General features: G+C 35.4%; 3 protein-coding genes across 4 annotated transcripts; 2 read left to right on the top strand and 1 right to left on the bottom strand.

The window, feature by feature from the left end:
• Positions 1–38: 38 nt before the first annotated feature.
• LOC110876275 (protein FAR1-RELATED SEQUENCE 8-like) lies at positions 39–925 on the bottom strand. The gene is made up of 2 exons (XM_022124453.1): positions 814–925; positions 39–451 (listed from the first exon to the last, which is right to left on the bottom strand). Exons 1-2 carry the CDS (start codon positions 923–925, stop codon positions 39–41), a joined length of 525 nt encoding a protein of 174 aa, XP_021980145.1.
• A 1,817-nt stretch (positions 926–2,742) lies between these two features.
• Positions 2,743–5,195, top strand: LOC110878541 (ras-related protein RABB1c). Its single transcript, XM_022126864.2, has 6 exons — positions 2,743–2,969; positions 3,852–3,991; positions 4,168–4,250; positions 4,388–4,592; positions 4,671–4,739; positions 4,860–5,195. The coding sequence occupies exons 1-6, from the start codon at positions 2,924–2,926 to the stop codon at positions 4,950–4,952; spliced, it is 636 nt and encodes a 211-aa protein (XP_021982556.1). The 5' UTR covers positions 2,743–2,923; the 3' UTR covers positions 4,953–5,195.
• A 3,646-nt stretch (positions 5,196–8,841) lies between these two features.
• LOC110878542 (vacuolar cation/proton exchanger 3) lies at positions 8,842–13,594 on the top strand. 2 transcript variants are annotated; one of them, XM_022126866.2, is made up of 13 exons: positions 8,842–8,968; positions 9,057–9,162; positions 9,415–9,651; positions 9,745–9,812; positions 9,900–9,928; positions 10,122–10,318; positions 10,451–10,663; positions 10,739–10,867; positions 10,975–11,091; positions 11,865–11,918; positions 12,411–12,527; positions 12,710–12,806; positions 12,892–13,591. In XM_022126866.2, exons 2-13 carry the CDS (start codon positions 9,115–9,117, stop codon positions 12,906–12,908), a joined length of 1,323 nt encoding a protein of 440 aa, XP_021982558.1. In that variant the 5' UTR covers positions 8,842–8,968; positions 9,057–9,114; the 3' UTR covers positions 12,909–13,591. The 2 variants fall into 2 exon arrangements, with proteins under 2 accessions (XP_021982558.1, XP_021982557.1); XM_022126865.2 differs by having other exon boundaries at positions 10,451–10,867; positions 12,892–13,594.
• Positions 13,595–16,100: the final 2,506 nt, after the last annotated feature.

A 16,100-nucleotide genomic window follows, 5' to 3' on the forward strand; every position in this document is an offset into this window, starting at 1 on the left:
CATTTTCCATCTTTACCTTTTGAAATCCTAAGAAATGCTTAACATCCGGTCCTTAATTCCCTACGACGTTTGACATCTCCTTTAGAACTATCACGCTTTAAATCTTTAAACCCCTCTTTGTTGCATACATATTTCCTTCTATAAGGTTCATTTGTTGTCTTATCCTTAAAAGTCGAACGAATACGTATTCCAAACCCATGTACAAATGCATAGCGATTGTAGAAATCATATGCGTCACCAAGAGTATCAAAAACCTGCCCGATCACATCATCATTTACTTCTTTCTCAAACTCAAAATCCATGTCGAAGTCTTTTATATTCTCTACTTCAACATCTGAATCACTATGTACAACTAAATACCCATTTGCATCAATATCATCAATCAAATTCGATTCTAAAGCTTCCTTCTCTGGTTGAACTCTTGAATCCATTAGCTTAGCTTCTGAATGTTCTGCATCAACAAAAGTACAAAAATGTCGAAACCGATAAATTGATGAACAACCTGGGAAAAAAAACATTCTAAAAAACATGTCTGATCATGATATTTAAGGTAATTTTAGTCAAAACATGGAGATTTATTGCAGAATACATAATCGATTAGCAAATCATCACCAGTAACTAAATCCATTCTAAGGAACTTTTTAATAAAAAACAGGGAGATTAATTTTTTTTTTTTACCAGCCAAACAAGGATTCAACCCAAAAAAAGAATTTAGCAAGAACCTAAAAGGTCAACATACAGCACATGAATAACACAGATAAGAGCCGAAAAAGAGAGATTAATTAAGTGAATACTTGATCTATCAGCAAATACCTGATGGATTAACCTCCAGCGTGATAGGTTCAGAGGTAGGTGGAGAGATTGATGGTACCTTTCTTCCTGAATCGTCGAGCGAAAAGCTTTGTTCTTCGAGATCGATATCCATGGCCGGCTGGGAATTTGGATTTGGGGATGAACCAGAAACCAGAACCACGTTCTTTTTGGTTTGTTATTTAGGGATTTGAAAAATAAAAGATTTATTTTAACTTTTTAAAGATTTTAATCAAAACTACGTAGTTTTGATGGGTTTGACGCGTAAGGTTATACGTCTAACAGCACCGTAAGGTTATACGTCTAACAACACCGTATAACACTATAATAATCTTTATGCTCATCAGTAAACTATATATTAGAAAAAAGACGAAAAAAATAAGCATTAAAGGAGAAGTGTATTGTTGGGAACGATAGCTATATTTCGGGGGTGTTTGTCCTAGCTTTTACTTTTTTGCTTATGCTTATATTTTAAACTAGCTTATAGCTTATTTTCTATCATTTGATAAGTTTTTTTTAAGTGTTTGGATTAACTTATAGCTTATTTTATATCATTAGCCCTTACACCAAGAAGTTTCTTCAAATAAGCTAAAAAACCATCTTCAACTTAGCTTCTATAAATTAGCTTATATAAGCTAATAAGCATAAGCTTAAAAAGCTAAACCAAACATCAAGTTAAGCTTATTTTGTAAAAAAAGTTAAAAAAAGCTATAAGCTTTCTTAAAAAAGCTAGGCCAAACACCCCCTTCAATTCATAAAAAACCACAAACCTGCTATCAATACATTCAAAAAATTCCTTCTTTCACCTCCTGGTGATTTCATACAGCAGGGTATCAAAATAGACAAAAAAAAATGAGTAAAACGCAACACGCTACAAGACGACGCTGTTACTGCAATACGCTTGTGAAATCGAATCTGATGTGAACGTCGGTAGCTTCTAGAAGCGAGTGCGAACTCCGATTCTGATGATTCGGAAACTGGTTGTTGTGGTGGTGGGCGGTGGAGCGGTGGAGGTGGATAGTGAAATGGGTTTCAGATTTGAAAATCGCAAACTTGCGGGTGAGGGTGAAAGTGGCGAGATGGTGTTGGTGGTACTGGTGGCGAGGAGGAGGTGAGAGTGGTGGCGGAGGTGAGTGGTGGTGGTGGTGGTGGTGTAGAGGTGGCCATGGAGATGAAACTGTTTCAGATCTGATCTTGATATTCTCGGTTTTTTTAGATAAGACTAATTTTTATATTGGACTAAAATACACTTTCCACTTGTATTTTTATTTGTCACGTGGATGGCTAAGATTACTTCCCATCCTTCCTAGCTAGATTATACTTCCTATTTGATCTTTTCCAAATATTATAATTTAATATTTATATTTATAAATAATAATATACACAATCGTAAGATAAGTAGTATTATATAATCAACGATAACAAAAGGATTATATTATATGTAACATATACAGTTAAAGTTACAAATGTATAAAGAAACAATTACTGATTACACATAAAATTGAAAATACTTAGATAAAAACACGAATCTGAGTATGAGCTATTGAGCTTATAATATTACTCATAGGCCGGAATCAAGATAAATATAAAACTCGAAACTTGTTAAGTTCGGCTCCTATCATACATGATACTTGATTATAGACACGTGTATTACATGAGTCTGAATATACAAATTATGTAATTTTATAATCCAAGTAACTAAAATTTTTGTTAGGCAATGTCTTTAAACACCTTGGGAGGATGAGATTTTAGGTTCAAGTCCCACTACAGACGACAGGAATAAAGAAATTTGCCGTTAAAAAAAACATTTGTTATTATTATTAAAAAGTCTAAAGAGAAATTAAGTAGGCCTTCAGGAGTTGAACATTTGGGCCTTAGGTATTGGGCTTTGTGAAAATCCGTAAAGGTTGCATCCACGACAGCTAAGCAAACACGATTCCAAAATTTCGTTCTATTCGCATCTCAAAGTTTTTCATTCCAGACAGACGATGATCATATCTGATCTCTGTTGAGTTCATTGATAACAAAAACACTAGCAACAAACACTTAATTTTCAATTTCATCGATTTGATTTGATTTGTTTCGTCGTGAATTCTGTAAGATCTGCATAATCATGTCCTACGCATACCTTTTCAAGTACATCATCATCGGTGATACCGGTAATCTTATGTTCAAATGTATCTTTCAGTCGTTTATTATCGTTGCCCTATGCGTATGATTTCGCTTTGTGTTTATTGCGTTTGTTTTGTATAATGTGATATGATTAATGTTTATCTGCCATGATGTTAGTGGTTGTAATTAATTGTTTTATGCTATGTCTAATCGTTATTCTTTTTTCTTATATATAATTTGGTGAATATTCTTATGATCGTGTTTAGTGATTTTTAGATTGGTAAATGAAATATTGTTTGAATCGTTGGAATTGTTTGGTTTGCTTTTGATTGATAGTCAGAGATTGTAGCATTTGTATCAAATATGAAATAACTTTTCTTGCAATAATAAGTTAATATGTATTGCCGTCAATCAGTGGCGTCTCTGAGAACTCATGTACCCTGTTCAAGCTCAAAAAATGTGCCCTTATGCGTTAACGATAAACAATGCAATTACGAAAATGAAAAAATCGTAGTATGCAATTACGAAAAATGAGAAAATTATAGTATTCGAATGAGTTACATACCGTAATAAGCTAATAGCTAACCAATGATTCATGCAGCCCTTCTTGCATTCTTCATAGCAAATTGGTGGATCAACTCTTCACAATTTATATTATCTAAGACTTCGTTTTCAATTAGTAATGGGCTCAATTAACCTAGTGGGTTAAATTCTAAAGTCTAGACCATAAGAAAAATGATTTGTAAACGAGCCTTACTTGAAATTGGTATGGGTTTACTATTTTAAAAAAATGACATGTGTAGATCAGATTTTTAATAAAACATATGCCCTCGAAATCACGGGCTCTGTGCGGAAGTCCTCCCCGCACACCATCTAAGCCTCCCCTGCCGTCAATCAAACAGAAAATGTTAACCATCTTTACTATGCAGGAGTTGGAAAATCATGCCTTCTTCTGCAGTTCACAGACAAGCGTTTTCAGCCGGTTCATGATTTAACCATTGGTGTTGAATTTGGTGCCAGAATGATCACCATCGACAACAAACCAATAAAGCTGCAGATATGGGACACGGTTTGTCATTTATTTTTATCTTTCTTTCTTCTCTACTTGTACATTTGATTGTTACATTACACTTGTCATGTATCTTTGTTTTCCGTATAAAATACACATCTGTTATGTAGTCTTCTGACTATTCATTAAAATTGTATTCATCTTTGACCTTCTCTTTTTTGCTTGTGGTTTAACAGGCGGGCCAGGAGTCGTTTAGATCTATAACAAGGTCTTACTACAGAGGTGCTGCTGGTGCACTTCTGGTTTATGACATCACCAGGTATGATGTCAAACTCGTTTTTTTCCTTTACTAATTCGATGAGTTTTACGCCATTAACTAATGATGTCATTCTCAATCCTGAAAGCTTATTATAACCGGGATATGCGCCCAACATGGTGTTTATGTATTGTGTATAGGAGGGAAACTTTTAATCACCTTGCAAGCTGGTTGGAGGATGCTAGGCAGCATGCAAATGCAAATATGACCGTAATGCTCATCGGTAACAAGTGTGATCTTGCACACAGAAGAGCTGTTAGCACTGAAGAAGGAGAACAGTTTGCTAAGGAAAACGGTCTAGTTTTCATGGAAGCTTCTGCAAAAACCGCACAGAATGTCGAGGAGGTGGCTTCGTATTCTTTTTTTTTAACTAATTGATCGTTTCTGAAAATATCCCTTTCTGATCTACATGTTTTCTTTCAGGCATTTATAAACACAGCTGGAACAATCTATAAAAAGATTCAAGATGGAGTTTTTGACGTATCAAACGAGGCATGTGTTTTTCCATATATTTTTAATCATCTTTTGTTGAACATTTATTTTTTTGCTGTCTCAGTTAACATCAACTATTTTCTTTTTTTTTCTTTTCTTTTTGGGTCTGTTTTATGACAGTCTTATGGGATTAAAGTCGGTTACGGTGGCAATTCTGGGCCATCGGGAGGACGAGATGGCGCTCCTGCTCAAGGAGGAGCCTGTTGCAGTTAAATCGAGACTACCTGGTTTATTATTTGATACATTCTTGACCATGCTATTGCTACCTTTCTTGTGTTGGTTCAACGTACACGAATAGCTCTCATCGGTTCTTACTTAATCGAGCATGTAAATTGGTGTCAGTTTGAAACCACATGAATTAGTATATATTCTTGAATTTGGGGTTTTATGTATGTTCCTTCTTATGAATATGTTGTTTCTTTACACTATTGTTATCGCGCATTTGGTTCAGTTCAACTTGTTCAGTTTGGCATCTGCTTTGAAATTAAAACCTATATAAGTTTGCAAACTTTTTGTGCATTATTAGTTGTAAGTTATGTTTTATGAGTTTTTCAAAAAAAAAAACTTGATTTTTTAGATTTAACCCAAAGGTTTGTACCTTTTTCAATTTTAACCCTACATAATTTGTTTTTTTAATTTTAACACAAAACTTTTCATTATTTGCAATTTAACTTCACAACTTTTGTCACTTATACTTTTCATCTTTCACAAATTTTCATTTTACGTATAGTTCTAAATTTTTCGAGTTAATACGACGCAACGTGCATGTGTGGTTTAACGTTTTTACCTCTATTTTTCCATGTTTGACAGGTTCGTCGCAATACGCATATTATAGGTCAAGTCAGTGTTGGTTGTCGATGACGGTTGTGTGACATTAGTACTATTTGACACCGTTTTACGCCCCGCCGCAACGCGGGGTGTGCTTTGGGGGTTTTCAAAGAAAAAATTGTTATGCATATTGTTGTCGTAACGTTGGCTTTGGGGGTTTCAAAAAAAATGTTTTTTTTTTTTACTTTTCACCCAAAAGTATTTCATAAATTACTTTTAACCCAAAACTATTTGTTTTTTTTTACTTTTAACCCAAAACTTTTTATCTTTTGCAATCTATCCTCATAACTTTTTTTACTTTCAACTTTGGTCATTTATAGTTTCCATTTTTCGCAAATTTTTCGCTCTATGCTTGGTTCTAAATTTTGTGGCTTAACACATCACAGCTGTGTCTTTGGCTTAACGTTTTTACGTTTCGTTCTAAATTTTGCGAGTTAACACGACGCAACGTGCGTGTGTGGGTGAACGTTTTTACATCGTCTATTTTTACCCCGTTTGACAGGTTTAACATAACGTGTGGGTCGTAGATCGACTTACTTACAAATAAAGAATCCCTGCCGCATTGCGGCGGGTCGTAATCCTAGTTACCCTAAAGACTTAAAGGACAAAGTCGGTGGGAAATCCCACCGGCTTTGCTCCATGACCCCCTCACTTTAATAATTTTACAATTTTAGCCCTTTACTTTGTCTTTGCTCCATGCCCCCTCACTTTAATAATTTTGCTATTTTAGCCCTTTACTTTGTCTTTAAACTTTTATAAAATAACAAATTTAGCCTCTAAACCTCCTACTTGAATTTCTAAAACCACAACCTCATCTTTCAAACTTTACCAGTACCAACCCTCTACTTTGGTTTTTCACCATCAACCCCTTAGCTCTTACATAGTTACGCCACCAACCATCTTCTTTTACATTTCTACCAACACCCCCTCATCTTTTATTCATTTCCGCCACCACCCCTAAACTTTTACACTTTGTTTTTTTAGACTTTGCTTTTTTACCCATTGGACTATTACTCCATTTTTACACATGCCCAACGTTTAAAAAATTGCAATTGTAACCCCCTAAACTACAACTCCTACTTTTGCAAATGCCAATTCATTGTGTTTTACGAAATGTCTTAGGCATTGCGTTTTAAATTTTGTGTCTACCTTTATGTTTTACATCTTTTTTAATTGTCTTTTACGCACTGCGTTCTACGAATCATGTTTTGTCTTATTATAGGTTTCCACCCGTCGCGCGCGGCCGCAACGCGTGGCGGGCAAAATACTACTACAATCTTAAAGGAGAAAGTCGGTGGGTTTCCCACTGGCTTTGCCTCCCTGTCCCCGTACTTTCACGATGTTGCAATTTTAGCCCTTTGACTTTAGCATCTTCAAAGTTTCACAAATTGACAAAATTTAGTTCCTAAACGTCCCCCTCATCTTTTACACATTTCCACTACCACCCCTATACTTTTAAATTTTGGCTTTTTTAGACTTTGCTTTTTTACCCCTTGCACTATTACTCCATTTTTACCCCCACCCAACTTTTAAAAAATTGCAATTGTAACCCTTAGACTACAACTCCTACTTTTACAAATGCCAATGCATTGTGTTTTACGAAATGTCTTATGCATTGTGTTGTACACTTTGTGTCTACCTTTGTGACTTACACTTTTTTTTGTAATTGTCTTTTACGCACTGCGTTTTACGAATCGTGTTTTGTCTTACTATATGTTTCCACCCGTTGCGCGCCGCCGCAACGCGCGGCGGGCAAAATCCTAGTTTAATGTTTAAGGATCAAATTACTGTCGGTTTGTTCAATGGGTACTACTAGTTCGGTACAAGACAACAATCAATAGATGACTGAAGATATCAATTGAATTGAATGACCCGAATATCAGATAATACGTCCAATTTTTTTTTTTTTTTTTAAATTTTCATGGAGTACGTCTAGCACAACTATAACACAGAGTGGTTTGTTTGTATAATAAATGGAACAAATCTAAAACAATAAATTTGCACTAATATTAATAGTTGGCATATAAATTTTCTTTTAATTGGAGGCCCTAGGCCCAAGCCTAGGTTACTTATACTATAGGTCCGGTCCTGAGCTCAAGTGTCTTAAGTATTCGGTGAAGAATACTCACAGAGCCCATTGCTGTAATATATAAAGAACCAAGTGTATGTAAATATGGCAGAGTTGGGAGTTAGACAATGATCGTATATCATCAGTTTCAATTACTAATGATATCTTCGTCTATCATGATTGATGTCTACACACTTGTGTCGGTATTTCACTTTCCCCACGCTAAAGGAAAATTTTGAAATTCTAGTAAACAAAGGAGCATGTGTTCACTTGCAAGTAACCATTAGGTACCACATATCTAATTAGAATTTAGCATCACATAGAGATAGGCACACTTAACAAACAAGTCAAAACTATCAAATTGGTTATTACAAGAAACTTAGTAATTAGGCAATTTCAAAATACTATTTGTCTATTTAACATGTTGATAACTTGGTATTGATCCTAAAAATGGTCTATTTGTCGTTAAAAAAACTATTTGTCTATTTACCATGTTGCTTATGCTATGTTGGAAACATAGTCTATCATCAATTCACGGACATGGTTCTTATTGTGTGGGAATTTTTTACACATGGCTCTTAGACTGTCACAAGATAGTCATTTAATTTAAGCTCGCTAGCTTAGTCAAGACTAGTATATAAAGCTCATGCTCACGCTCGTTTATTAAATGACATTCAATCAATTTAGGCTCGAACTTATTTAACCTGAAATGGATTCGAGCTTTTAAAGAGCCGATCCCGCCTAGCCTCCACTCATTTACCAATCTAAATTACTAATAATGAAATAAGATAGTTAAAAGCACAAACTAATGCCAATGAGGCAGTGGTGGAGTGGTTGGGGGAAGACTTGGTGTTCCTTGTGACTCAGGTTCGACTCCCAGTCTCCCCATTATTTTTTGCGGCATCCTAGTGAAGTACGAATACGGGTGGCACCAGTTCGTCTTGGATGGAACGCGAGGTTTTACCGATTATTTCATTGTCGTGCCTTTGGGCGGGTGGATGTCGGGTTTCCACGCATCTGGGAGAGCCAAGGGGCTGGCGGCGGTCGAGTAGTCGATCTTGGCCACAGCGTCCGGTGTCACGGTGGTTAACACGTCGTTCCTGTTCCTTGACGTTAAAAAAAGCACGAACTAATTAGGATTTTTTTTTGTGGTAAACCAAACGATAGTTTTTGCAATGAAGTCAAAATAAAATTCAAAATCGATAATACACCCACTCGTTGCATGAATCTCGCATTACATCATGCAAACACAAAAAAGGGTTTCTGTAAGAACAGATCCATTCTCGTTTCGTTCAATTTTACTATCTTATCATCTATATGAAGAACATTACCTGTATGATAATTTCTATTCGTCGATAGTTTCTTCTAGTAATCTGATGTGCGTTTTCTGTATTGATTGATCTTCATTTGTTTTATTATAGCTGGAGCAATTGGTTACACGTTTTGAACGAGAGTTCTGTCTCACCAGTAAAGTAAAAAATGGGTTACAACAACAATCTGCGGATGTTAGGGTTCAATCCCCCCCTAGTAAGATATCTACATTAAATTGATGTTGTGTTTTTTTTAAGCGGTGGCAACTAGGGTTTGGTTATTTGTGTGTGGCGCGGCGAAGAAGGTAGAGAGCCTAGGGTGCTCTGATACCATATACTATATAGAGATAAGAAAGTATTATAATATATAGAGATAAACCGGCCCCATGCGCTCATACTAATAAACCTAAATAATAATGTATTCCAATGTAACTGCGGTTTCTAGTTTCTGAATCAAGAATGGTTACAGATGAAATCATCAAGTGTAAAGTCAATGATTGAGTTACAAGATGATAGTCGAGCTATACCCGTCGCAACCACCAGAAACTTGCCTTCCCTAAAAGGCGGACCGGAACTTTTTGGCACCAACTCTGCATGGAGCATAATGAAAGCCAGTATAAAGACCGCTTTCTTTTCTGATAAAATAAATTTACTCTTACCTTGTGGCCCATTAGCAATGCTGGTTGATCAATTGACCCATCGTCAAGTGAGTTATCTTATACATGTATTGTCACCATTTAGCATGATTTGTCATTTTTGCAGCGTTGTTTTGATTTGTTTTTATATGATATGATATCAGGGTTGGGTCTTCATGTTGAGCTTATTGGGCATCATACCTTTGGCAGAGCGTTTGGGTTGGGCCACAGAGTAATCATCTGTAAATTATGCTCTTCAATAACTTTGCGCGACATCATTTATATAGTTGAATATATCATTGACTTCTCTACTGTGCAGGCAACTAGTTTACTACACCGTACCTACAGGTTTGTTTTTTTTTTTTTTTCAAATTTTAATGGTCTGTTTGTTTCTACTTTCCACTTATATACATTTTCTTGGTCTCAACTGCATAGTATTCGTTTAATTATATTATATATAATTTTCAACTGAACAAGGAGGTGATAGATAAAATAGATTAGTCTTTCATATTGTGTGAATTAAAAAAATTTGGAATTGCAGTGGGAGGTCTTCTCAACGCCACTTTTGGCAACGCAACAGAGTTGATAATCTCACTGTTTGCGATGAAGCAAGGCATGTTACGCCTTGTGCAGCAGTCATTGCTAGGCTCGATTTTGTCCAACATGCTGCTCGTTCTCGGATGCGCACTTTTTGGTGGAGGCATCACTCATCTTAACAAGGAACAAATGTTTAACAAGGTTAGTTAATTGCCATAGCTCAATTCTAGAGGTGGTACTTTTGACCCATTAACTTACGAATGGGTTTCTTATGAATGCATTGTGTGTGATTAATTGAACATTGAAATTGATTGAGCTAAGCTTTGTTGTCAGTCAAATGTGGGGATGAGTGTAGGATTGCTCTTGATGGCGGTCATGGCGCTGATTTTCCCAACTGTTCTTCGTGTCACAAACACCGAGTTGCAAATTGGGACGTCAGTATTAGCCCTTTCAAGATTTTGTAGCTGTATAATGCTTGTAGCATATGTCGTCTATATTTTTTTTCTGCTGACAAACCAGAAGCAAGACTATGCATCGCTTAAAGAGGTTTATAATCACCTTGATAAAGATAGGATTGTGCAATATGTTTATATTTTTCTGTTAATTGTTCAAAAACATCAGGATTCTCCAACTGCAAGTTCGGATAACGAAGAATCTGCTGATATTACAAAGTGGGAATCGATTATATGGCTTGGCGTTTTGACTCTATTCATTTCAATTCTCTCGGATTATTTGGTCAATGCAATAGAGGTGGTTAAATTAAAATCTTGTTAGTTTGATTCTGATCATTGACATTCAATTGTAAGTATCGCTTACACAGTGGAGCCTTTTTACTATATAATGATTCCATGTTTCAGGGTGCATCTGTTGCAATGGATGTCCCGGTAGCATTCATTAGTGTTATTCTGCTTCCCATTGTCGGAAATGCAGCAGAACACGCAAGTGCTATCATGTTTGCAGTGAAAGACAAACTTGTACGTGTTTTTGTTTTGCTTGTTGTTTATTCCTAAGACTACTTTCTATACACAAGTGGAACTTAAAAGCTGTTAGGTGTTCTATAAAAAAAAGGATTTCATGACATGCATCATGGATTTTTACAGTGACAAGTATAAAGATGCAAGGCCCATTATGATAGGAGTAAGACCCCGAATCACCGGTTCAAATAAAACGGTCAAATAAAAGATAGATCTACGGTTCGTTTTGGATACAGATACACCACCAAAACCAACAGTAGGGCTGCGAATCACTCCCGAAGATACAGAAATCACCACTCCGGTTATAAATTCGGGTCTAAGAACACCACTCAATATGCCACAATTGAGCTAGCATAGACCCAATCAATTTAACTCAAAATCCATTGAGATAAACCAACCAAAGAGAAAAATCTCATACTCAAAACACACTAACCTCCGTTTTACATTCATTGATCCTAATTAATATAAAACAAAAATATGGTTACCTAAAGAAATTAACTACCTACCCACTACCTAAAACATGCAAACTGACTTTGACCACTACCTCAAACTTTGAATTAAAATGCAGAAAATAAAAAGAAGGAAACGTGGGAATTAAGTTGTGTAAATTGGAAATAAACTAAAAATAAAAACATGGCTCTAATTTGCTGCAGATGGGTGGGATCATGGCGGGTCTTCGGGTTCGGGTGCGGGTAAAAATATAACCCAATTAATCCATTTTAGAAACTGAGCCTGATGTATATCACATTATCTTTTAATGATTATATTTGCAGGACATTTCTTTAGGAGTGGCGATTGGATCTTCAACACAAATATCCATGTTTGTGGTAATGTATTTGCTTATAATTAAAATATGAAAAGATCAAGGGGATTTTCTTCCAAATCTGTATATGTCTCTCTAATTTTCTTCATGTATGGTAGATTGGTATCCAACATCTGTTTCTTTTGAATTACACCCTTTTAAGAAGCATATATTTAATAAAGAAAAGTCAAGTGAGATGTAAGTGACATGGGCTTGTAAGGTGACAAACTTTCTTGGTAAATTATCGGCATTTTAGTATATTTACTGTGTTATAGTTGGATAACACAGCCAGACAGCCATTGTGGTTAACTTTTTCTTCAGCTTTGCTGTTTCTTGCCATTAATAAAGTATCTTTTTTTATGTCTGTATTAATGATACAAATCTACGTCTAATGATTGTATTTTAGCTACTTCTTGCCAATTAAATTTGTGTTTTTTGTATGCTTGAAACTATGACAAGTGTTAAGTACAATGACAAAAAAAATGTTCATCACCATTGTTATTGTATTCGTTTATAGATGCCGATTTGTGTGGTTGTTGGGTGGATGATTGAACGCCCATTGGACCTCGATTTTGAACCTTTTGAGACGGCCACTCTTTTTATGACAGTTCTCGTAGTAGCCTTCATATTGCAGGTTTGACTTGTCAATCACCATTTCATTCCCATTTTTTTATCATTAAGTTTTTTTCTTTCATCCCATGAAAACTGCAAAGTTTGACCTACATGGTTTGAAGGAAACTGTTTGACTGTCCTTGGATAAATCTATTCTAACAAACTGACTAAAGTTTTGACCAAAAAGTCCTACTAAACTTTCAGGAGGGAACATCAAATTACTTCAAAGGATTAATGCTCTTGTTTTGTTATATGATTGTTGCTGCAAGTTTCTATGTACATGTAGATCCTGCATCTATACGTGAGTTTCTTCGTACATATAGGATTTATTATCATAAGTTTGTTCCTTTTTATTAAACCGAATTTCTTTATTTCTGGTTTTGCAGAAGATAATCCTCAATAAGCACTATAGTTGAATTGAGTAGTCACATTTCAATCGCGTACACGTTGGATACACAATATCTGAGAAAAAAAAAATAGTGTTTCACTACTCCATTGATCATCTGTCAGAATCATGAAGCATTTTTCACAAACCTAGGTTTGACTTGAGTCAATTGTAGAGTTTTGAATTTTCAGTTTGACCTCCATGAATCATGACGTTATTGTTAGATTTTGTCACCTTGAAGCTGGTCGTAGATCTCGGGTTCCATAACTTTAGGTGGGGATCAGGGTATATAGCAGATATTCAGACTTGAGTAGAGGTGCCAATTTCAACATAATGGGTCAAATTGGGTTATGTTTTACCTCTAACAGGTTAAACGGGATATTGGTCAAACGGGTCACGAGTCATCCAAATTTTATTTTTATCGCAAACGACTATCCTAAATCACTTTGTTGAAGAAGACGACATGGAAGGTACTCCTGCCTCAGGCAACTGGTTTTCAAATGACAAATATTACAAGTTTCGTTTCTAGCGAAACTGAATGGAGAACTCTATCTACGTCTTCGAAAAAAGCCAAAAATCACATGGTTATGTGTCAACTTGTATGAATGCCAATACGCCATATTGGACTCGTTTAGCGCCCATCTTGCTAGAGCTAGCTACGAACCGAAATTCAATTACTAAGACGAAGAAACTTGTGAGTTGTTGCCTAGTATGATTTGCATCCAAACACTGAAATTCGAAAACATAAATTTGTACTAAAGAAAGTGAGGAATAATACTGCTACCTACCAGATCTGCACAAAATTTGGTCATATTGTTGTAGACTGTTAAAAAAAGTTATTACTGAAATGATTTAAAGTTATCAAGAAAAAAAAACAAACAGTTTGACAGAAGTTATGAATAATTAAAATAATATTTAACTTAAAAATGATAATAACATTTAACTTTTATCGTTAAAATGGTTTTCGTTATAATTCTCACTTGTCTAACTTGCTTTGCCGTTTGCTTCTTCATGGATATTTCTAAGTGTGGAACTCGCGGTTGTTATCTTCATATTGATTCTCCTTGAGAGTTGAGACGAGGCTTAGGTTTGCATCAACTTGGGCTTGCATTGCCATGACCATGCTTGGGCTTGTACCGAAGCCTTGTGTCACGGTTTACCACATGTCGTGTTTCTTTGCTTAACCCTTTGCTACTTTCGCTTGTGATGTTACCAACGTGTTACTTCATGATGGTGCTACCTATGCACCTGTGCCACGTCCTGATCCTTGTGTTGAGGCTTGAGCTGCGCCCTGCCTTGTGTCACAACCTTTCCCTTTGAACCACTTGTGCACAGTCTGGGCTCGTTTATGGGTTCCGAGTTCAAGTCTTGTTACGGGGGTAATGTAACCACATCATCACACCTTCAAGGTTTTTGAAATAACAAAGAATACGTATCATATAAGATATTAGAAAGCAAGTAAATGATTAAGATATGAATTAGACTTTAGTGAGAATTATTATTGGCCTAGGTATAATCAAAATCATTGGTGAAGAGCGTCAAAGCAATGTTGGTTGCCTGTTTAATAGCATGATTTTTGTTTGTTTTTGTATCTTAGATTGTCCGTAACCGACCAACACCCATGCCATGTGTCAATGGTGGCCGGCGTTACTAGCGTTAAACACCATACCGGCTGTGGGGAAGGTAATTAGGAGGATGATGGGTGTGAGGAGGAAGATTGGTGGACCTCACCAACTGACAACCAATTAGGATTAAATTCTCAGTTTTTTTAATTTATAATATATTATATTATATTGTATTATGTTATATAATATTACTAGTATTATCGCCTGCCGTAATGCGGCGGGGAATTCATTAGTTATATATCATGTTAGATGAAATGCACATGTTTCTCACGCTGCGATGGCCATGTCAAACAGGAAAAAAAATAGATGAAAAAACGTTGAACCCTACACGCACGTTGCGGCGTGTTAAGTCGTAAATTTAGAACAACACGTTAAACGGATAATTTATGAAAGATGAAAAGTATATAAGAGACTAAAGTTGAAAGTAAAAAAAAAGTGTTGAGATTAAATTGTAAAAGATGAAAAGTTTTGGGTTGAAAGTAAAAAAATTAAAGGGGTTAAATTGCAAAAGATGAAAAGTTTTGAATTAGAAGTGGAAAATCAAATTAATCAAAGGGGTTAAAATAACAAAGATTGAAACTTTAGACTTAAATTGCCAAAGATTGAAACTTTAGAGTTAAAAAAGAAATCAATTAAACAAAAGAGATAAATAGATTTAGTTAAATTGATGTTTAATATTAGTATTATTATTAAATTATTTGATGAGAAATTACCAGAGAATGACACGTGTCCAAAAGAGATTTTTGTTTATTAGTATAGAAAGATTTTATATATATAGGTAAAGAGTATGGTACAAATATGGTTATCCTATATTATGTACGCTATATTGTGAGCCGTACACGTGTCCTGATTCAGTTCGGTTTAAGAAGGTTAAATCAGACAATTAACCTAACCATCAGAGGGCAAATTCGTCTCTTCATTCATTCAGCGAGAAGTTCGTTACACTGATATCCCGGTAATTATTATTCAATCAGTTTCAAATTTTCCATAATTCACAATTTGCAGTTTTCGTTCGTACGTGATAGGGTTTCATTCAATTTGTCTATTTCGATGGATCCACAGAGTAGCACTGGACGTACAGAAGATGATTTTGAAGAAAATCGACCGATCGGTGATCATGCTCAATTATCTGCTTATCAGAGAGTTTCGATTGAGGATGTTTTAAATCCGCGACGTGCAAATCCAATTGCAATTCCAATTTCAAGTTCAAGTGCTGCAAACAAGTTTTCTATTGGTAATTATGTTAATTCAGATATCTAAATTGTTCGTATAATTGTTTTTTGTTTAATCGTAGCATTGTTGTAGATGTTTTTGTAGTTTGAATGTTTGATTACACTTTTGTATTTTTTGAGAAGCAACATGTATAACTTCGCATGTTATTACATGTACAATTCGCATTTGATTTTTTTTTTTTGCAATTTTCGCACGTTACTATGTAATAAATCGCATATGTAATTCAGATTAATCAATATCATCGTTTCGCATGTTTTGATCAGACGATTCGCATGTGGTTTATATGACGTTTTATGTTTTTTATTTTGATTCATGTAGATGAAAGGGTTTACACTCCGGAGGTTCAGGCATC

This window comes from Helianthus annuus, chromosome 3, assembly GCF_002127325.2.
Source record: "Helianthus annuus cultivar XRQ/B chromosome 3, HanXRQr2.0-SUNRISE, whole genome shotgun sequence".
Classification (NCBI taxonomy): Eukaryota; Viridiplantae; Streptophyta; class Magnoliopsida; order Asterales; family Asteraceae; genus Helianthus; species Helianthus annuus.

What these genes read in the sequence shown, in the direction of transcription:
- LOC110876275 (XM_022124453.1), bottom strand. Translation starts at nt 925, where the DNA reads ATGGATATCGATCTCGAAGAACAAAGCTTTTCGCTCGACGATTCAGGA. An exon ending in GCTGGAGGTTAATCCATCAG is followed by an intron (nt 452 to 813) that starts GTATTTGCTGAT and finishes TTGTTGATGCAG; the next exon opens with AACATTCAGAAGCTAAGCTA.
- LOC110878542 (XM_022126865.2), top strand. Translation starts at nt 9,115, where the DNA reads ATGGGTTACAACAACAATCTGCGGATGTTAGGGTTCAATCCCCCCCTA. An exon ending in TAGGGTTCAATCCCCCCCTA is followed by an intron (nt 9,163 to 9,414) that starts GTAAGATATCTA and finishes GAATGGTTACAG; the next exon opens with ATGAAATCATCAAGTGTAAA. An exon ending in TTACTACACCGTACCTACAG is followed by an intron (nt 9,929 to 10,121) that starts GTTTGTTTTTTT and finishes TTGGAATTGCAG; the next exon opens with TGGGAGGTCTTCTCAACGCC.
- LOC110878541 (XM_022126864.2), top strand. Translation starts at nt 2,924, where the DNA reads ATGTCCTACGCATACCTTTTCAAGTACATCATCATCGGTGATACCG. An exon ending in CATCATCATCGGTGATACCG is followed by an intron (nt 2,970 to 3,851) that starts GTAATCTTATGT and finishes TTTACTATGCAG; the next exon opens with GAGTTGGAAAATCATGCCTT. An exon ending in TTTTTGACGTATCAAACGAG is followed by an intron (nt 4,740 to 4,859) that starts GCATGTGTTTTT and finishes GTTTTATGACAG; the next exon opens with TCTTATGGGATTAAAGTCGG.